Below are 23,035 nucleotides of genomic sequence, written 5' to 3' on the forward strand. Positions count from 1 at the left end.
AACCGGGCATGCGCCCTGACTGGGAACCGAACCAGGACCTCTCAGTTCATGGGATGATGCTCAATCCACTGAGCTGCACGGCCGAGCAAGAGTTTATTTCTTTTTAATCCTCACCCAAGGATATTTTTCTATTTTTCTTCAGATAGAATGGGAGGGAGACAGAGAGAGAAACATCAATGTGAGAGAGAGACACCAACTGGCTGCCTCCCACACGACCCGACCAGGGCCAGGGACAAACTGCAACCGAGGTTCGTACTCTTGGCTGGAATCGAACCTGTGACTCATTGGTCCGTGGGCCGATACTCTAACCACTGAGCCAAACTGGCCAGAGCCAGAGTTCATTTCTTAATCCCTCACTGTAATTGAGGGAGTGTGAAGCTCAAAGCAGTGCAATTGGCCATAGAAATAATCTCTGACACTGAATTGATCACTTAGGATGTGCCAGGCAGTCTTCTGAGCATTCTGCACCTACCCTGCTACTTAATAATAATAACAATGCTATGAGGGCGGTGCTATTATAGCCTACCTTTTCAGAGGTGGAAGCTGAAGTTCAGAGAACTTATGCTGTGTGCCCGAGATCACACAGTAAGTGGTGAGCCACGGGCGGGCCAGGCAGGGCTACCTCGAGTCTGTGTGCTTGACCCTAGTCTCCTGTAGTGGGGCTGCTTAGTCCTATGGCAGACGATGGGAGAGGCAGGCTTCACCTGCAACAGCACCGAAACTGCTCGTCCATTGGTGGTCTCTGAGCCCTTTTCTTCCTCCAACTGAAGCTTTGTCACACACAGTTTTGGAATAATTTCATTTTTATTTGTACTGAGATTTAAAAATCCTGGATATGTTTTTATTTGGGGAGTTTCTGTCCTTATTTTAAACCAGAGAGCCTGACGGCCCTCCCCCGGCTTCCTGCCTTGGGTGCTTGCAGGGCCGCAGGTCGGCTTGGCCTTGGAAGGGCAGAGGAGGCAGCGAGGTCGCACACGCAAAGTGGCAGTTACAAGAGCACTGTTTGAAACTTACAAAAACAAATCAGGGAGAGTTCTGGGTTAAAAGATGGCACATTTCACATCTTTAAGGGCTGATTTGAGATCTTTTATTTATTTATTTTTAATTTAATTTTATTTTTTATCCTCACCCGAGGACATTTTTCCATTTTTTTGTTCAGATAGAGTGGGAGGGAGAGAGAGAGAGAGAGAAACAGCGACGTGAAAGGGACACATCGAGTGGTTGCAGGGACAAACTGCCACCGAGGTACGCGCCCATAGTGGGAACCGAACCCGGGTCTCTCTGGACCACTGGCTGACGCTCTAACCACTGAGCAAAACCGGCCAGGGCTGATTTGAGATTTGAGATCTTTTAAAAAGCATAGGCCAGAAGCTTCATTACATCTTGAGGATGGAGGGTGATAACTTGCAAAGGTGATTTATGGGAAAGGGTTTCCCAGAGCAGGGTTTTAACCTGAAGGTCTTTTTGTTTGTTTTTGTTTTAAATTGAAAATTTGTGTGTGTGTGTGTGCAGAATGGAAGCTTCCTAAGAACTTTTAGATATATACTTAGAAGTATATATTCAGTGTGTGTTTTGCCAGCTTCAGTACTTTTTTTTTTTTTATCCTCACCCGAGGACATTTTCCCATTTTTTTTTGTTCAGGTAGAGTGAGAGGGAGAGAGAGGAACAGAGAGAGAGAGAGAAACGTCGATGTGAAAGGAACACATCAAGTGGCTGCCACCCGCACGACTGACCAGGGCTGGGGACAAACTGCAACTGAGGTATGCGCCCCTAGCGGGAACCGAACCCGGGTCTCTCAGGACCGCAGGTCGACGCTCTAACCGCTGAGCCAAACCGGCCAGGGCAGCTTCAGTACTTTTAGGAAAACCATTGCTGCCTCTATCTCCCTTCCCCAGTTGTACCTTACCACGTACACTCGGTCTTCCGGCTGTGTGCTCGCTCTCCTAGGTTTTTGACTCTTCTAGCCCTCCTGTATCTTCGACCCCCTGCCCCCGCTCCCATCCGCGTCGGTTCTAAGGCTGCGGGAGGCCTGGCCCGATGACCTTGCAGGCTGTCTTTGGTGGCTCTCATTTCCCAGGAGCTGCAGGCCACCCTGCAAACATGAAGTGTAGGAATTATTTTGGTTTTTCGTTATCCTTGTCTTTCCTTTTTGTCCATTTTTAGCTTTTATTTAGAAATAATTATAAAATTTATAGAAAAGTTGTAAGAATATTATAGAGAAATCTCATATAACTTTTACTTTGATACATCAATTTTTAACGTTTTGCTACATTGTTTTACCTGTTTATCTGCCCTCCTACCTATCTATTTGCAGTGTATTTTCTCAGAACCATTGAGAGTGGGTTGCTTACATTCTGCTGCCTTATTTGGGTGTGGTTCCTGGGAACAAGGTCACCCTTCCGTACCTGGTGTTTACCTTTGCTGCAGCTCCAGTTCTCTTTGTCTACTGTCCCATAGCGTTTGCACAGTGGTCTTTCCTTCAGGCTGCCTGGGCTCGTCCTGTTGCACTGAGGTGCCCTGTCTTTTCCAGCCTGTGAGTTTGGTTATATATTGGTCATGTTGACTTTTTTCTTTGAACAATCACATTACAATAAGAGTCAGTACATGCTCGTAGAGAATTGTGGCTCCGGGAAAGGAGATCTTTAACAGGGCTGTGCCTCTAAGAAGCATTAAAAAAATTTTTTTTTTTCTTTACTGACTGGGGTTTTGGCCCACAACCCGGGTGTGTGTCCTGACTGGGAATTGAACCGGTGACCTCTTGGTGCATGGGCTGACGCTCAACCACTGAGCCCCATCAGTTGGGCTAAAAAGCATTTTTACCCGATGGGTCTGTAGCTTGTGTATTAGCATGTGGTGATGTTTATAATATTTTTATTGACATTTTCTTTCTTTTTAAAAAATCCTTACCCGAGAATATTTTTCCATTTATCTTCATTTGGGGGGGGCGGTGAGAGAAAGAGAGAGAAACAACGATGTGAGACAGACACATGGATTGGTTGCCTCCCAAATGACCCCAGGGCCGGGGACTGAACCGCAACTAAGGTATGTGCCCTTGACTGGAATCGAACCCGAGACTCTTTGGTCCGAGAGCCAACGCTCTAACTGCTGAGCCAAACCGGCCAGGGCTGTTTTCTTTAGCAATCATGAGACTTGCTGGGGAATCTGACTTCTGTGTGTCTTTAGGTGCTGCTTTGATATATCTTTGGGATTGTTTATTCATGCAAAGTATACAGCAGACAGCTTTAGAATGACGTCTTTTTGAAGGGGGTATTCTTATTTTCTCTTGAAGGATGGTAAAACTGAGGCTTGGTCGCTGGAATAATTTACCCAACAGTTCATGGCTAGTAAGAAGCAGGAGAGGCATTGAAACCCAGGTCTCCCCAGTGTCAGACTTTATGCTCTTACCATTGTACTAGACAGCAAATTGGTTTCTGCTTGTTTGCAAAACCTGGCAATTGGTGCTGGCTGCTTGCAATGCCGAGCCTTACTGGACTTGGGAAAACGAGTTCTAGGACTGATTAGCAGTATGTGTCTTTTGCACAGCAGTGGCGGGGTGGAGAGTATCCATGCCTCATGGTGATTATCCTGGAGTTGTACGTCCATGTAATGACAAAAAATCTATCCCTATGAAAAGCCTGTCATGTGCTGAGAACTTGACTCCAGTTCTGTAACAGCTCCATAGCGATAATGGTGTTCTTGCTGCACAGGTGAGTTAATGAGATGCAGGCAGAGATGCTCCACGGTGGCTTTCTCAGCATCACACAGCTGCTAAAAGTGGTGGGAGTGAAGTTTGACATCTCACAGAAGTTCTTTTCTTAATTCAAATCTGTATCTATATGGAAAATATACCATATTATTTCTCTTTCTTAAATAAGAGCCTGCTACTAGGTTGTCAGTGGTGACACGTGAATATGTACGATATTGTCTACTTAGAGATGTAAAGTTTAGAAATTGTTAAAGCTGTGATAATAGCTTTACAGTTGTTTTTTTTTTATGGTGAGAATAACAAATCTGAGGGAAGGCAGAAATATAGTCCACTATTATTTTGATATTGCTTTTAGATATATATGTATACACACTTTGGTTTGTTAATAAAATTATTATATCTGATAAATTAAATTTCAAAATATAGTTCAGTCAGACAGTAATTTACTCATTGAATAGACTTACAAGCTTCTGTACTTGGGGGATTAGACAAACAGAAATAGGTTTTTGCCAATTTCTAAAAAATCAGGCAAAACCCGAGAACCAAAACAGCCTCATTTTCTGGACTTACTCTGTAGTACCTAGATGATAGTTATGAACGGGTTTAATATTTGTCTTCTCCACCTCGCCGTTCCCATTCCTGGGATAAAGTCTAGTTGGGGAGGGACGCTGATCAAGTAGTCGCAAGTACATGTTCGTGTAGACTGAGTGCTGGCATGCAGATGTGCAGTGCTCTCTGAGGGTGGTGCCTCGGCTGCGTGGGGGGCTTATCTGCGGACGGGTGGTAGCGCTAGTTCTGCAGGACTTGGAGAGAAAGGCCCAGTGGGGGAGAGGACATGTTTTTCTCGAGACCCCCAGAGGCCAGTATAGTGAGAGGGGGAGGCTTCCTGTTGATGGCCGTGCAGTGAATCAGTGGAAAGGATTTTTCTAAGGTTTCTAATGAAGATTTTCCTCCAAAATACTAACTTGATGATGGGTTGGCTGTGGTGGAGAGAAAGAAGAATGAGTCATGATGCATCCTTGGATCCTAACTTGTATGTCTGGGTGGGGGAGATGGTGTCTTTTACTGAGATTGGAAACAGGTGGCGAAGACCTGGGCATCCAGACAGGAGTGTTTGGTGGCAGCTGGGTACAGAGCTCTGGGGCTCAGAGAAACCAGCCAAGGGAGACACATATGGGGGATGCAGGTATGAGGAGGTTTTGAAAGCTGTGCCTTATATGAACTTGTTTTGGAAAGTGAAACTTTGTTTGCAATGGTGCATGATCCTTTACTTCTTGTACTTAATGGCCATCAAGAGGCATGCGTTCTAGTTAGAGCCCTACTGTTAATTGGCTGTGTTGGGAAGTCATTGCTTTTTCTGTTCAGCAAATGTTAACTATGGCAGGCATTGTACAAAGTGCTATGTATGCAAAGATGAGTAAGACAGAATTTCCACCTTTAACAGTTTGCCAGGCAGACAAAATAGATAGATTAACTTATTGAGTGATTTTTGCTCTGACTTCAATTCACTAATTTGTTGAGAGGGGAAAAAGAGATTTAAGAAACTCTTCCTATGTGCTAAATCCTGTGGTACCTAATTCTGTCAGTCCCCCAGCAACACGAGGTGAAAATGTGAGCCTAAGTTTTTACATGTCTAATAAGTAGTACAGGCAGGAGTCACATCCAAGTTGGTCTGGCTCTAAACCTCCTGCCTTTCCCTTATATATTTTTTTGTCTTGAATTCTAAGTGTTTTCTTAAACTTGGGACTATTTATTTTATATACTAGAAAAGATGGAGGAATTTGAAGCATCAGGAAGTTGTCATGGATTTGTGGTTGCATGAGGAGCTTAGTCAGTGAATCAGGAGTGCTGCTGGTCAGTGGGAAGGAATTTTCTAAGGTTTTTGATGAAGACCTTCCTCCAGGAATGCCCGTGCCTGGAGGTATGTCAGTCGTGATGAGTGGCGCTGGTGGTTAGCCCAAGGCTCTGTCCTTGCCCTTGACCTCTTCGATATTTTAATCAGCGACATGGATGAAGACATGGATGAAATGCATGCTGATTTCACTGGTGGTGGTTGATGCCAAGATAGGAAATGCAGTTAATATGTTAGATGTCAGGATAGAACGGTAACCATAAATAAGCAAAATGAGAATAAGCAGCAAGAAAGACAAACTTCTGCAACTTGCGTCAGCTACCAAACTAACTGTGTAGTAGGAGATAGGGAGGTGAGATTTGGTCACAGCTGGTGAGAGGGACCAGGAGCGGAATGGGGCTCCTCCATGAGCACAGAGCTCTGAGGCCACAAGAGTAGCAATGTAGGTTCTGGGAAAAAGGAAGCAAGTTGCTCCCGAAAATTCCTTTGAGCTACAAGAACTGAGAATTGGCATATTTTGCTCAGAAAAGGGAAATAGATATAGCTATCTTCAAATATTTGCAAAAGGACCAAGGTAAAACCAATGGATATAAATTACAAGGAACAGATTTCTGTTATATACAAGGAAGAAATTCATAACACTCATGGTATAGACACTTAGAGAATTCATACACATATCACGTATGAACCAGTTAGGGTCTTTTCTGTTCCACGATGCTGTTTTGTTGCTGAATCCTTTTTCAGGGTGTCTTTAACACTTGTGAGCAGATGAGAAGGTACTGAAGTGCTTTAGTAATGCATGGCAGGAGTTGGTCAGTATTTGACAATGCAGGTCAGGAGAGTCTTTGGATGGCTTTTCATAGGATATTCCATGAACCTCTGACACTGAATGATACATTTAGGATGTATATACATCATGAATGCATTTTTAGAGTATCCCTGAGAGTTAAGAATCACAGCTTCTGATTGTTACTTTTTTTGGTAGTTTATGACAGTTCCTTTATCCTTTACACACAGATAACAACATGTTAATATTTTATGGCTAATCTTAATTCTGAAAAGTAAAAATTCAGTGATATTTTAGATTCAGGATAAAATTATAGTGTAGCTAGATAAAATTATTTTTTTCCTACTCCTGTTTAATGATAATGTTTGTGAAAAACAAACTTTTACATTTAAACTTGTACATCAAAACATGTTTATTTCAGATAAAACTGCATAAATAAAATTTTCCTATAATCCCATTTTTACACAAAAAAATTTTCTTATCCCCTGCCCTCTTCCTTCAAATTTCATTCTGTGGTTCCACGGTATATATATGTTCTCTGTAACTTACTTAAGGCCAAAACCAAAAATATTGACAGTAGGCTCTGGCTGGATAGCTCAGTGGGTTAGAGCATTGTCCCAATACACCAAGGTTTGTGGGTTTGATGTCTGGTCAGGGCACATACAAGAAGCAACCAGTGAACCCCGGCCCACGGTGTGGCTTAGCGTTTAGAGTGTCGACCTGTGGACCAATGGTTTGCGGGTTCGATTCCATTCAAGAACACGTACCTCAGTTACAGTTTGTCCCCGGCCCTGGTTAGGTCATGCGGGAGGCAGCCACTCGATGTGTCCCTTTCACATCGATGTGTACCTTTCATGTCGATGTTTCTCTCTCTCCCTCCCACTCTATCTGAACAAAAGTGAAAAAATGTCCTTGGGTGAGGATTAAAAAAAAAAAAAGAAGCAACCAATGAATGCATAAATAAGTGAAACAACCCATCCTTTCTCTCTCTAAAGTCAATATATATGTAGATAATACACATATATATTATCTCTCTATATAGATACTACACACACACACACACACACATATTTATAGATAGATAGATAATAGTACTCTTTCCATCCACGTCCGTGAGTATTCTGGCCCCTTCCTGCCCTCCTCCCACATTTTGAATGGCATCTTGGTGAGAGGGCATCAATAATTTGATGGTTCTTAGAGGCAACCATAGAACAGCCTTTTCTGTTTTTCCTGGTATCTTAGAATTTCACTTCTTGATTCCTCCTATTGTAGAATGTGGCAGAGATTCCTACAGTGGGAAGAAGAACTTCGAGTATGCTCATACCCAATTTGAAGTTCCAGTGTTTTAGTTCAAGTCTTAATAAAAAGGTATCATTTTGTCACCAGCAGAAAACAGAATGGTTTTAGGTGCTGGGTTGAATTTTTTCCTCAGTCTCATGATCATACATGGATGCACAGTGCAGTAGAGGGAATAAGACCTGAGTTAGGAAACTGGTTCTGGTCTCAGCTCTGCCCTAGTTCTGTGACGCTAGGCGGGCCCACAGCTCCCAGCTTCCATTATGCCATCTGGGCTGGAAAGTTCTTTGGTGATTGGGTTCTGTGGTAGTGCTGACAGTAGGAACTGAGAATCTTGGTGTTACCTGGCTTGAAGAGGAATGTGGACTCCTTATCAAATGAGGGAAGAGTCTCTGGTGCCCTGTTCTGTTTTTGACTTAAACAGATTTTAATGCCATTAGGAAAAGAACTTGACTATGACTGTTGGATTTTGTGTTATCATCGACTTGACATGTGCCAAGCTGCTGTAGACATTAGTTAGTGATGTTTACTTCTTCTTTTCTTTTTTTTATCCTCACCCGAGGACATTTTTGCATTTATCTTTAGATAGAGCAGGAGGGAGAGACGGGGGAAGAGAGAGAGAGAAATATTGATGTGAGAGAGACACATCCACTGGTTGCCACCCACACAACCTCCAACCGGGGCCAGGGACAAACCGCAACTGAGGTACGTGCCCGTAGAGGGAACCGAACCCGGGTCTCTCTGGTCTGCAGGCCGACGCTCTAACCGCTGAGCCAAACCGGCCAGGGCTACTTCTTAGTTTCAAGAATGTTTTACTTTAGGTGATCAGTCATCATTCCGCAAGTGAATCACCAGTCATCTAAGTAATTTGTGCTGTATGCTGAGTGAGACATAAAGAAATGCAAAGCGTGTACATTGCCATTTTAGTCAGCTTGGGAGGTAAGAAATAACACATGAAAAGTGGAAAAAGAGTACATGAATTAAATAACAATACAAGGCAACTCAGAGGTCTTTTACAGGCAGCACCGGAGAGATTCTGGGCAGGTCCGCGTGGTGTTCCGGGGGTGGGGGAAGGGAGAAGCTCTGTGGTCTGGAACAAGACTGAGGGAGCGTGGTCGTAGGCAGAGAGGAGAGCAGGAGCAGCCTCAGGAGGACTAGTAGCTCTTCCCTACTTGTTTGTGCTGCACATGGCGTGTGGGTGCAGGCATGGAGGACGAAGGCGGGACAGCTGCGGCCCATCTACCCCCACCCCACAGAGCGCCCTGGTAATGTTTGCAGCATGCCTGGGAAAAAACTAGAGGCATTTTAGAGTTATATTTAGCATCACAGAAAAGTAAACATAGATCGCTTCAGACATGACAGCACTTCTTACAGGTCACGGTGGCAGCTCTGATCGTCGTCAGCCTGGTTTCTCGTGGCCGTAATTCACGCGCACTGCCCTTAGACCTCCGCGTGGCGGCCGTGTGCTCGCCGTGCCTCTGTGTAGCCCCGTGCTGATGTGTTACGCTCGTTCGTGTGTTCGTAACCACTGAACACTTGGCAGTTTCAGTTTTCTCCTTGGAACAATTGGGAAGTGGCTCAGAGATCCTTTATCGTTCTTACTAATTCAGTTTTCACAATAATTGTTAGGTAGGTCTTAGTTCTCCCATTCAGTGAGTGAGAAAACCAAGAAATAAGCAGTGTGTTCAGGTTCATGCGGTGGTAGGAAGTGGTGCGTGAGGGCTTGGGTGCACCTGCTCTGGATCCAAAGCCCGTGCCTCCCCCCCAGACCATGTGGTCCCCCGCAGAATTGGAGTCCGCGTCGCTGTGGGCACGTTTGGGTAAATCGCACCCCTGCCCACTTGGGAGAGCATTAGAGTTGGAACAGATACAATTCCTAAAGCTTTTGTTTAAAGCTTATTGACCATTATCCTTCAGGAGTTTTACCTACTCATTCAAGTACTCAGTTACTCACATTGGGTTTCATTATATTTGTCTTTTTATTGGTAGTGAAATATTACTTCAAAAGTTTTTTTTAGTGTTGAGATAGAACATTTTCCCAAATAATGACTCAGAAGGGGAAGGTTTCTTTCTCTGAGCTCTTGTTTAATCTAGATGTATAGGTGTGACTACAGATGAAAAGGTGCGAGCGATGGTTCTTTGTCATGCCGTTTTTAGTGTGTGGTCTCAGGAATTGGGCTAAAAAATTGTGAAATAATATATATAAAGAAACTACTATCAAACTATCTTTTTAACTTGATATTTTGGACTAAATACAGTTACATAGATATCTTTATTATAAAAACATGCTCTGGCCCTGGCTGGTATGGCTCAGTTGGTTGGAGCATCATCCCATGAACTGAAGGGTTGTGGGTTCAGTTCCCAGCCATGACACATACCCAGGCTGTGAGTTTGATGCCTGGTTGGGGTACATACAAGAGGCAACCAATTGATGTTTCTCTCTTACATTGGTGTTTCTCTCCCCATCTCCCTTCTTCTCTGCCTAAAATAAATGAAAAACATCCTTGGGTGAGGATTAAAAAACACAACATCTCAAAAACCCCAACATACTCTGAAAGAGTGGTAATGAAGGAGTATCTGAGTATAAAAAGCATCAAGTTTAGCTAAAGTATAATAAAAGTAAGTTGTTTTTAACTTGGATACTCTTTATTTTTTAATTATTTAAAAAATATTTTTAATTGTTTTTAGATAGGAGAGGAGAGGGAGAAAGAGATATTAACATTGATGAGAGAGAATCATTGATTGGCTGCCTCCTGCACTCCCCGTACTGGGGATCAAGCCCGTAACCTGGGTGTGCCCAGACCTGGAATCAAACCAGTGACCTCTCCATGGTGCATGGGATGACGCTCAGCCACTGAGCCACGCTGGCCGGGCTTGGATACTCTTTCAAAGGGGAGTTGGATTCTTAGGCTGGCCTCTGAAAACCTTTAAACCTAGACTACAGCCTAAGTGTGCTACCTATGTGTTTAGAATCTATATTCCAATTCATATTTTAAAAATCTACATTGTACTTCTTATGTAATATAATCTGAGGGGTGGAAACATTCTGAGGCTTTTGGAGGATGGAGGCAGCACTGGCACTTAGAAGGGAGATCCAGGAAAGGGTGTGTGTGACATGACATATGACATATGACCTGTAACATATACGTGTGTGATGTATAACCTGTAACTCATACATTCACATGTGTGTATGAGTGTGAGATGTATAAGTCATACATATCTGTGTGTGGGTGTGTGTGAGATGTATAACTCGTACATACAAGTGTATGTATGTATGTGTAAGAGAGATGTATAACTCATACGTGCATGTGTGTGTGAGGTGTATAACTCATATATACCTGTCTGTGGGTATGTGTGAGATATATATAACCTATAGTTATGTTAAATGCTCTTTGAAAATGGGTGGTTCATACTGTGGCCTTCAAAGTACTTGTTTTATTTTACGAAATTGAAGCTTAGACTACAGCAGTTGTGGAATGATATCTAGGAAGGAAAAACATGTTTGGAATAATATGTTGAGAGACGTATTTGAGGACTACTCAACGTGGATGATCTTTTAATACAGTGTAAATTGTAGTATGTGAGAAATGAAGATGGAGATACTCTGGAATATATCAACAGAAGGGTAGATGATAGAAATAGAGAATTATTTCGGGTTGATGTGAATATGAGAATCGACTTGGCCTTTATGTTTTTTTGAAAAAGTCTTATATTTGGTTGGGTCTTTGGTTTCTTTTAGAGGTACTTGTAAGAGGCCGGGGTTGAGACCCTGCAGTAGTCCATATTTAATATCAGAAACAGCAAGAGTACACAGCAGGAGGATTTGAATTGTGGGTGAATATTTAATAATAGGCCAAGGGAGAGAAGGTTAAAATTAAATAATTTGCACTGTATAAGTATCAGTTTTCATATCTGAAGTTTCCCTGAAATGTATTTGATGTATTTTGAGATGTACAGATAATCTGTGTATTTATTTCATGCTTTCGATTTTGAGAAATCTCGTGGTTAAGCTAACATCTTTGACATGGGTGCAAATTAACTGAATTTTAAGTAGTTCTGGGAGAGTTTATGGCAGTGATGAAATTGATATTACAAAACAATTTTAGTCACTGATAAGATGAACTTGCTGCACTGTTATCTATAGCATTAAAATGTAGACATTCTAATCATTTTCCCATTTTAAGTTTCTGCTTTAATTACTCCAGTTTTGGTTGTGTGTTATGTAAAGTGAAATAAGCAGACCTTCCCTCTGCCCTGGCTAATCCGGACTGAATGTGAAGACAGCGCTGCCACAAGGCCCGTATTGGAAATTTAGACTTAAATCAGACTTGCTCAGCCTCTGTAGGCTGTTCATTCGCTCTGCGGATTCTGGGCTCACCAGCTCAGCCTTGATTTTTCACACTTCCCTAGAAAGTTTTCTTTTATCGTTTGCAACAAAGCGTGGAAAATAATTACATTTTGCTTTTTAAGGCATAAATTCTACTTTAAATCATTCTGGGGAAAACTTAATTCTTAGTCCTACTTTATAGTTTTATTTCAATATGTCTATGAACATATGTTTGTATGTTGGATAGTGAATTCGGCACATGTGTAACATCAGTATATTGTTTGAACAATTTCTGTCATTGTTATGTACAGTTTTTCTTGACTGGTAAAAGTAACACAGTTCAATATCCATGAAATTGTGAATTTTGAGCAGAACTGTTTGGCCTACACATATTTTTACTCAGTTTAGATTTCAGATCGGTTTCTGGCAGATTCCCACAGAGCCCTCAGGACTGAGCTCAGGTGTTTCCTGGAGGGAGGCTTTGTCAACACCCGCGGCAGACCCTTTGAGATGCTCCCAGCCAAGGCCGGTGTCCAGTTAGGACGTCCCTGCCCGGCCTGTGGTCGTTCAGCCCTGTCCTTCAGTGAGTTGCTCGCTTCTCCGAGATAGCCACTGACACTCATTTTCCTGCCTCCAGTACCTGGCACAGTGTACATGGTAGATATTCAGTTAATGTGTGGCGAATGGATTGATCGTCATTCTAATGAGCACAAGGGTAACCCTAAGAAGGGAGAGGGGCAAAGACCCATGCTGCCTTGGGTTGGGTGTCTGTGGAGGCAGGCCTGGCAGTTCCTTTAGCTTCTTCAACTTGGGTTTGGGGTGTACAGTCCTGGCTCCCCTCTCCCACCTCCCATTCGCGCCCCAGTTCCTAGACTTTCATTTTCTGCCCTCGCCTCTGTGATGAGACTCCCTTGCCAAAGTCAGCAGTGACCTCCTGGTCACCAGTACTGCGCCAGCTTTAGCCTCACCCGTTGGGCACCTGGTCTGCATCTGGCTCGCCTGTTCTGTTGCTCCGCATAACTCCCTTTTCTTGCACAACAGCATGCTCTCTAGAACATCGAACTGCATTTTCTGATGATTTTTTCAGTCTCTTTGTGGCTTCTTTTTTCCCTTAAATGGTAATATTTTCTAGAATTTTATCCTCCACCTATTTTTCTGTTTTCATATATTCTTCCTGGATAAAATTATTGTTTTGCATGCTTCCTGTTGATTAATTCATCCAGTATTTATTGAGCATTTATTATGTGCCAAGTGCACTGTTTGACTTACGTCCCGGAGGTATAATAGTAGAGCAGAAAGGATCGCTGCCCTCCAGGGGCACATGTCCTCTGTGCGATGATTTCCCTAGTCATTCTAGGTCAGACCTGACCGCCCAAACGGAACTCATTGTGTCTCTTCTTTCTGTACATTTTCACCTGGATTTCCTGTAGGAGCGTCAGATTTAATATAGAGTGCTGAAGGCTCTCACTTCCCCGGAGAGCCTTACCCCTGCTTACCCCTGCGTGCTCTGCCTCAGATGGTGTCTTATCACCAGTGAAGCCATCTTGATCCTGTCTTCCACCACTCAGTCTCCAAATTGTGCTGCATTTCTGTTCTGTGACTTGAATCCGGGCTGGTTTCTTCCACCACTGCTACCAGTTCAGGACCTCAGCTCACCCGCCTGCTGCGGCCACCCGCCCTGGCTCCAGCCAGCTGCCCCAGAGATCAGCCTTCTGAGAGGCAGATCTGACTGTAGCTCTCTGTTTATCCCTGAGGTACAATCTGAAGCCTTTCAAATGACATATAAGGCTCACCCTTGTATGTGCTGGCTTCTGCCTTCTTCAGCTTCTTCTCTGCAAATTCCTGCTTCATTTGGATATAAACTGCTTGTGTCCCTCATAAACGCCAGACAGTGCCTCTCCCCTGAGCCTGTGCGTTATGCTGCTGCTGCTTTGTGGTATTCTGCGCCCTGCCCCTCCCTACCTTGAACCTGGATTTTTCTTACTTGTGCCGCGCATCCTGAAACCTTCTTGAGAGTTTCCATGAACTCAGTGTGAACATAGAGTCTGGCACACAGTAGGGAGCAGTCTATGGTTTTGGAAGGAAGGACCAGCGACCTGTTAGATGAATGCTGCAGGGCTCTGTACCATTGCAGGGAGGGACTCCCCCACCGTGCTTTGCTTCTTTGAAGCACCCAGGGCATGAAAGCCCAGGCTGAGGCTCGAGTTCTGGCTCTCCCGAGTGGCCTTGGCCCTGAGGCCCGTGGCTGACTCACTAAGCCAAAAATAAAACTCAAAGTCTAGTTTTGAACTGGTTATGTTTGGTAAGATGGTTACTTACATAGGAAGATGGCTTGTGACTCATAGTCTGGGTGCTTGTTCATGCGCACTGGTGATCTGTGAAAAATTTTACCCTGGACATTTGGTAGTATTTAAAATCTATCCTTTCACTTTCTAATGAGCACTCAGATGCATTAAAGTTTGATAAGGACTTGCAGACTCAGGTCTAAAATAAAGTAGTTCTAAGAATACTTTGAAGTCAGAAGGTGTCCCTAACCACTCAGTATACTTTGCCTTTATTACTAGTAAGCAAAAGGAGCTGGGTGAGATTTACTGTCTTGCTCATTTCTATATGCATAATAGAATTTCAGATGCAAACGTTTTCTCTCTGCTTGGGATGCATAATCTTTCCTTATGTTGTTTCCTCCCGATTCCTCTTAATTGTTAAAAGTACAAAAATAAAATATCTTGTATTCATGTAGGTATTTTTCTTAATGTTTTTCTGGGTTTTCTTTCGTCAGATCATTGTTTTTAACATTTTTCTAAATGATAGTTGTGGTTTTTAATGTATGTGTCAGCATAACAAACTTTCTTCCTTTGTAATAAATAATTAACAAGCTTACTTCTTCATTTATCCCTTCACAGGGCAGCCCGATGGATCCCATGGTGATGAAGAGACCTCAGTTGTATGGGATGGGCAGTAACCCTCATTCTCAGCCTCAGCAGAGCAGCCCTTACCCTGGAGGTTCGTACGGCCCCCCAGGCCCACAGCGGTATCCTATCGGCATCCAGGGTCGGACCCCAGGGGCCATGGGAGGAATGCAGTACCCACAGCAGCAGGTTTGTGCCACTTGTTACTCCCCACCACCTCCTCTCATCAGTGATCGTCTGTCTTGTCTTTTACTGTCTACCTAAGATTGGTATTGAGACAGTTAGGGGCATACCACTGATTTTCTGCTCTCTTTTAATTTTCATAGTATTTTCAGTATGATCACAGGTACACTTTTCCCCCCTTTCTTTTAAAGAAGGAAAAGTGAGCTTCTTAGAACAAAGTGGACAAAAAACCTGGTTGGGAGAAGGCCAGCCAGTGTTACCAGCCATATTTGAAAGATGTACCCTGTCATCATTTTGCAGCAAATTATATAGACCTTGGTCCCAAAGTGAGCTTGGCTTTCCAACATTTCTGGTTTTGACTGTGTCAAATTGTGAGCTGTGAATAGATTTCCTAAGGCGAAGTTTTAAGTTATTTAAAGGTCTTTCTCATAAAGACAGCATCAACTTAAAAATTTTTTTTGCTTCCCAGAAAGTTATTTTGCTTTTATTTCTTAACATATTATCTTCTGTACCTTTTGAAACCGGTTTCTGTATTTCACGTAAGAGGATTTGATGTGCATCTGTTTTCTTAGATTTTCTGTTTTTACTTCAAACAAACAAAAAAGACTCTTCCTGTTCTCAAGACCCAGCATTTGTCTCTAGAATCAAACAGTTATAGTTACCTTAAACGACCATCTGCCTTCTCGCAGTACTACACCCACAGTCTCTGGGGCACAGGCGAGTATCTCCTTGTTATGTTGGCCTGAGGAAGCATGAAATTTGGAAAGGGTAAATTAGGTTCTGAATTGTCAGGGTAGTTAGTTAACTAGGAACACCAGAGAGGCTTATTTATAAACTCACCCCATGCCTTTAACCCTGAGGGTGCTTTGGGCTGGTGCCCTGGAACGTGGACTGACTCCACAGAGGTGTCACCACAACCCACTCCAGGGGCTCACTGCACTTCTCTCGGGACAGTCATCCTCATGTTTGACCAAAAATCCATTGTGGAGATAAAAACACTGGCTAGCACTTTTGTTCTCTCCAAAGTGGATCGGAGGATGGTCCCTCATACTTTAAATGCCACGTAACTGTGAACTGAAATTTCATGGATAAGTTGCAGCTGAGCCTGTTCTTTTAGAAACGAACATTGTCTTTCTTCTTTTCCTTTGCTCCTCCATTGGTGATGTTTTTATTTTCAGGTGGTTGTAGGGAAAGACAGAAGTCGCTCAGCCTTAGAGTCCTTGCTCTTGGTTCCTTACACAGCCTTTGCTCCTGTCGGAAGTTCTCGCCCCGGTTATTGGAGATCAGCCCCCCAGAAGTCTAGCAGTCAGTTGCATATTTAATTGTACTCTTAATTTTTTCCAACATTACTCCTTTCTTCCAGCAGTATTTTACTATCCAGAGTAAAAATCTTTCATTGAGACTGCTAATTGTGAGAGGGAGGTACTTTGTCAAGGGTTGCAAAGTAAGGTGAGAATTGTTTTCTCTCCCTGTTCCTTTGATCCAGTTTTAAAGCTGATTGGCCCTTAGTTGAGGGGAGGAAGGCCTGGCTGATGAAGCCCTAACTCTGCCCTGGCGCGTTTGTCTGGAGGCTGATAGTTCTGTGTGATGCTCTGGCCACAGGAAGAGAGTAGGGGCGGAAAGATAGTAAGAAGTAGCAGGACCTTAAAAAATCTTAAAAGAAAAAAAAGAATGTAACTGGATGGACCAGTGGAGAGGAGTGGATGCTAGTCACTCCTGTTTCTGCACCTTCCTCTCCACTGTTTTCCTGATGTGAAATTGGAAAGGCATTTCAAAAGGTGCTTTCCCTGGCAAGCTGCTGGGTGCTCCTTGATCTCTTTCTCTGAGTGAGTTCGTCTTCCTAGAAGCTTTTGACATGGGCTTAGTTGTAGTACCAAAGTGGGACTCTCACAGTTGGAGAAGGTGTGTGAAGAATGATTACTTAGGAATGTTGTTATTATTTTCTCCCCCACATGTGTAAGGCTAAAAGTAGAGTACGTATTTCAGATACATAGAGTAACCTCAGAGTTCTTAGCGTTTTGGTTTATTTAGTCCCTGAGACTCTTAACGTATTTATGAAATCCAGCAAGCAGACAACTTGATGAAGATTACTTACCAAGTATTTCAGCAAATTTTTAATTAAGGTTTTAGATTAGGTATTTTACTGCTAACCAAAAGAAATGCCTGATTGTTAACACAGATCCTTCTGATAATGAAAGGGAAGTAGTGTATTTGGTAAGAAACCGATGCTCTGGCTGAAAAATGTTAAACTCTCTTATTGGGTTCATCATAAGCAAAGGTTCTAAACTTTACTGCTTTTCACCTTTTCGTTAGCTATGATACAGCCTTGAAATATACTATTTTGTTTTGAAATCTAAAAAGCTAAACATAGCTGTAAGTGCATTTTTGAACGTGTGTGACATTTTAAAGGGGACACAGCTTTTATCATACATGGCAACTTATGTGATCAGTTAGGTGTAGGCTTTGGGGAAAAAAGGGAAGTTTTTGGTTAAAGGTTATTAGATCAGATTTATTTTGTTAGCTTTAGTCTCTGTTCTTGGTGAGGAATTTTCAGTGAGTTGCTTTGTTTGTGAATTTTGGGTAATTATAAACTTGCCCACGAAATCCTGGCACAGTGATTGGCTGGCAGTCCTGTTTGTCTTCTCCTAGTATTGATGTAATTGTCTGAGCCTTGTTGTAGCCATGGTTGCTAATGTTCTTCAGGAAAAAAGTTGAAAGATAATGATGACATTGAGTTTTTATTGAGTGGACATCACCACCTAGCCATGACTTTGCTTTGGACGGCCTCCAAAGCTTTCTGTGTTTGGTTTGTGAACCTCTAATGAGCTGAATCCATTTCATTTAATATTGCTCATGTATTTCTGCAAAGGATTAAAATGCAGGAATTCAAGTTTGTAAATTGAGTGGCCCACTTACCAGCTGAGTGGTAAGTTGTCTTTGGCTCGGGGGTCACAGTTTGATTCCTGGCAGGTACTCCACTCTTGTGACGGGAATTTTAAATGAGGATTCAGTTAGAAAGAACTGCACAGCTTATAGGAAATTTAACATGGGTAGTGTCACTTACTTGCTTTTTGTCTCTGAGTCTGGAGGAGCTGCTGGACACTCACTGTTGGGGTTTAGTATTAACCTGGCGATTCTTGATTTGTATGGTGATAATTTTGAAATAAACTCATGACTGATTCTTTGAAGCATGATGTGATAATAGTACATCATTTTGGTGTTTATTAACTGGAACTAGATTTGTGGTCTTTCACTTGCTGATTCTCCCATATCATCAGGCAAATACATGGCTAAACAGATTTGTTTTGCATGGTGCCCTAAAAACTAGCCTACTTGGGTTTTCATTGAGCTGAGAGGGTAAATGAATTTTCTATGCCTCTGTGGAGAATGTTCTGCCTTTAGGCTCCTGGAATTCAAACCTGGGGATGGTTAACAGAGTACACTGGTTGATTTCATCTAATACAGAACTGCACAGGGGATGTCTCTTTTAAGGGTACTAGATTCGGACTCTTCCTGAGTTTTTCTGTTATTTTTAAAAACTTCGCAAGATATCCCTTCCTGGATCAGGGACATAGGTGAACAAATGTTTTGTTTCATTTTTCTTGTCCTTTGTGCTGTAAACGTAAGCATAGGCCTGTGCAGCTTGCTTTAAAAAAGGTTTTTCATATAAACGAAATAGCACCCAGGAGAAATAGGCTACAGAAACCAAGGTATATTTATTTGTGTCAGTCAGATTATGTAGTCTGAGATTTTTCTTGAGTTATCAAGGGTTATTGGGTCAATATTTGAACTCTCTTTACCTTGATGCAGATGTTTGTGTAATCTGATGCCTGTTTGCATTACACAGTGAGGGAGAGGGAAGGAGGGCAAGGGAAAGATTTGAGTTCATGAGCGCTTTTATTATGGGAAATGATGACCTTTTTAGTTTTTAAAAACATCTGTATTGTGAAGACCTTGACAACTACAAGAACATGGAATATAATCGTTGTTTTGAAAGAAAGTATGGCAAAATTAAATAGAAATTTGTTATTTTTGTTAAAGTAAAACTTAACACTTTCCATCTAAATAAAATGGAATTAAAAATGAGTTTTTTTTGCCCCGGCCCGTTTGGCTCAGCAGTTAGAGCATTGGCCCATGGACCAAGGGATCACAGATTTGATTCCTAGTCAGTGGCATGTACCTGGGTTGCAGGTTCAATCTCTGGCTCCAGTCAGGGTCATGCAGGAGGCAACTAATTGATGTCTCTCGTACATTCATGTTTCTCTCTCTCCCCCTCACCCTCCTTTCCACTCTATTAAAAAAAAAATTGAGTTTCTTTTGAAAAAAGTTTAAAATTCGATAGGTGTTTTAATTTGCGTCTTTAATTTATCTTCTACACCCTTTGGATATGTCTATTTTGCTGTGTGTATTTTGTGTAAAATATTTATTTTAGAACATAAGCATTTTATTTGGTGCCATCTTAACAGCCAAAACACTTCTTCCAGTGCAAATGTTTATCTTGGCAGCAGATGTTTCTAAAAGGAGACAAACATTACAATTGTTTGGCTAAAATAAATGTTTTTTGGGGGGTTATTAAGGCAGCCAAGCAGGTTCTAGGATTCCCACCAGTGTTACTTTTATAATTAACATTGTTTTGATATAGTTTGAACAATGTCTCTGAAAAGTAAGGATGAATGGGGAGGGGAGGTCTGGTTAAAGACTTAAAAACTCTACATTCTTTTGACACGAAATGTTTGTTTAGACTCCGTCTCTGAATCCCAAATGCGAATCTAATAGTGAGGGCCTAATTTTCGTTTTCTCTTAAAAGAGCTTCGACTTCCTATTTTTAAGGAGCACGATTGGGTGTGATAGGATGAGAAAGGCAGGCTTGACGACGTAGCGGAGAGGAATGTGTGTCTAGTGTCTGCTTTACATTTAGACTTAATTTTTTGGTAGTTTATATTCACTTAAAGATGCTCGTCTGTACCTGCGTGTGCACACACTCACACACAGAATTTAAAACATTTGTTTGACGCTGGTATCGTACTGTAAAGAAATATATCTGTATATGTATATAGATAATATATTAAACATGCATTTTACCTGTGTAAAATACACGTAACAAATACATTAATAAAACAAAGGTAAACATTTTGGCCTGTAAAGTAGGGAATGCTGTGAGAGTTTGTTCACCGTTGATCACAGTGCTTCTATACATGCACGGACCCTGCTAAGAGCCGCGAGCCAGGCTCGTTGCTGACACCTGAAGGTGTGCAGCCCTCGGCCAGGCGGACTTGAAAAACAGCGGCTGATTGTTGGCCACACTTCGCCTGGGTTTCCTCAGTTGTTCTTCATTGGTGAACATGAAGGTGCTTACAGTTTACCAACAAAATACGTTTTACGCCTCACATTTCTGCTTCCAAGTAGAGAGCAGATGCTACTGTCTTCGATGCCAAAGTTCCCTGTAGAAGGAGTTTTGTACCAAGAAAATATTTTTTTTTTGAAAAGATTTGTAGATATGGTAATTTTTATTTGCTCCTTAAAATTTAAATTTCTGGAATACTTAACTGGTTTATTTACTTTTTATATTGTAGTTGGATTTCAAAGCATGTGATGTGATATTCTTAGTAGAGGTGTATTAAAGGAGATCATATTTCAAGTTATATAAAGTTTAAAATCTTTAGCCTTTTCCCTCAAAATTAGAAAAGAAAAGGTTTTATACTTGAAATCACCTTAATGAGAAAATGTGAGATGATTTCTCCTTTAGTTTGGAAGGCTACTTTTATACTAGGAAGTTTATGTTGCTATGTATATATATTTTTTTATCTGAACGTTTACTCTGTTGTGGCTCAGTGGTTGAGCGTCGACCCATGCACCCAGAGGTCGCCGGTTCGATTCCTAGTCAGGACACATGCCCAGGTTGTGGGCCCAATCCCCAGTGGGGTGCATGCAGGAGGTGGCCAATTGATGTTCTCTCTCATTAATGTTTCTATCTCTCTCTCCCTCTCCCTTCCTCTCTCTCTAAAATCAATAAAGGGAAAAAAAATTTTTTTTCCCAATGTTATTTTATTTTATTTGAGTTCTTTCTCTTTTTCTTTCCTTTTTGCACACCCTCTTTCCCCCCCTTCAGAGCTGTCTGCCTGCTCTCTATCTGAGTCTGTCTCTGTTTTGCTTGGTAGTTCAGTTCATTAAATTCCACATATGAGTGAAATTATACAATACTTGTCTTTCTCTTACTGACTTATTTCACTTAGCATAATGTTCTCCAGGTCCATCCATACTCTCACAAAGGGTAAAGTTTTGTTCTTTTTATGGCTGAGTAATAGTCCATTATGTAAATGTACCACAGCTTTTTTATCCATTCATCTACTGATGGACACTTGGGCTGTTTCCAGATCTTAGTGATTGTATATAACGCTGCACTGAACATAGGGGTGTATAAAGTGTCTCAGGTTTCTTCGAATAAATAAAATCGTTTTTTTGCTTTCACCAAATAAATATGAAGTATGGTATTTATATTAAAATGTAAACAATTCAAGTAAAACTAACAGTTGATATCAGTAAAATCAGCCAACCATATTCCTTCAGTGTGCCTTTAAAAACACACACACAAAAATCCCAGAAGATAAATTAAAAGTTCAAGTGAGGAAGTAGCATATCTTAGGCCAGTGGTTGGCAAGTTTCGTGGAATGTTAGAACCTCCTAGGTCCTTTAAAAACTCCAGGGATGGATGCCCATACCAAGGGCATCTGCTTGTAAAGGACCCCCAACTCTGGCTTCTGTGAGCGCCACAGGTGATTCCCCTGCGCAGCTGGAATTAACAGCCAGGTGTTCGAGATAGACCAGGGAGTAGGGACCCAGAGCAGGTTCCTAACCAGCAGCCCCCACCTGCTGGCGGCTCCTTCTGGGCCCTCCCCTGTGAGCCAGAAACTGCCCTAAAGGGATGAAATGTGCCCAGGACCAGGAGTTGGAGCAGTTTAGTCCTTGCCAATTAATGTTTAATCTGTGTGCAATAGTGGAAAAATCTAGACCTCCCTGGGCTCATCTGCGGCTGAGGGAATTTGACTACAAGGTCTCCTAGCTTGGAATTTTCCTTTAAAATAATACTAAGTGAATGTTTCTTCATTGTAGTTTTAGATTTTAGTCTTGTCATTTCAGATGTAGTCTTTTGAAATTTATAGGTTGATGCTTGACAGTTTGTATTAATACAGCTACTGACCCACATTCTTTAATTTTATTGTTTTTAAAGTGAGAGTTTTCTCAGATAACTACTTCTGCACTCCTGGGATGTTAGATGTGTAGAATGGCAGTCTATCTTTTTAGTATGTAGAAAACCTTCAAGTTGAGATGGAATCACAAAAGGAAGCAAAGAAAGATGGAGTAATTACTCATTTTACTTGTTACTACTTTCCAAGTAGTTGGAAAATAAGTATATACTGTACAATATTGGGATCAGCTGTGCACAGTGACCTCTGACCACAGACACACTTTAGGATTTGAGTTCTGCGCCGTTATGTTAATCTCCTGTGGCGGCCAGTTGCAAGGCTTTGTTTGTTGTATTTTAAAACAGGTTTTTTCTAAGGCTAAAGGTAGTTTTCTTTTATGTTAGTATAAGAAAGTTAAAATTTTTTGGTAAGAAGTTCTTTTTTGTTGTTTGTTTTTTGTTTTTTGTTCAGGTAGAGTGGGAGGGAGAGAGAGGAACAGAGAGAGAGAGAGAAACATCGACGTGAAGGGACACATCGAGGGGCTGCCACCCGCACAACCAACCAGGGCCGGGGACAAACTGCAACCGAGGTATGTGCCCTTAGCGGGAACCGAACCCGGGTCTCTCAGGACCGCAGGCCGACGCTCTAATCGCTGAGCCAAACCGGCCAGGGCGGTAAGAAGTTCTTTATGGCGATTTGATCATTTTTATATGCAACAAATTTATTAAAGACATATATCCTTATAATTTTGAAAAGTAGCTTTGAATGTTAAATCTGTAGTTGTGAGTGAA

The 23,035-nt window shown here is 42.0% G+C and overlaps 1 protein-coding gene across 7 annotated transcripts in view; it reads left to right on the forward strand.

Annotated features, from left to right (window-relative positions):
- The window catches only part of ARID1B (AT-rich interaction domain 1B), a 413,931-nt gene that overhangs the window by 40,865 nt on the left and 350,031 nt on the right, over positions 1 to 23,035 (forward strand). For all 7 annotated transcript variants that reach the window (XM_036249054.1, XM_036249055.1, XM_036249058.1 and 4 more), the window contains exon 2: positions 14,872 to 15,066. In XM_036249054.1, coding sequence (XP_036104947.1) covers positions 14,872 to 15,066 — 195 coding nt within the window. The remainder of the gene's footprint in view (positions 1 to 14,871; positions 15,067 to 23,035) is intronic.

Source organism: Molossus molossus, unplaced genomic scaffold (assembly GCF_014108415.1).
Source record: "Molossus molossus isolate mMolMol1 unplaced genomic scaffold, mMolMol1.p scaffold_m16_p_8, whole genome shotgun sequence".
Taxonomy (NCBI): Eukaryota; Metazoa; Chordata; class Mammalia; order Chiroptera; family Molossidae; genus Molossus; species Molossus molossus.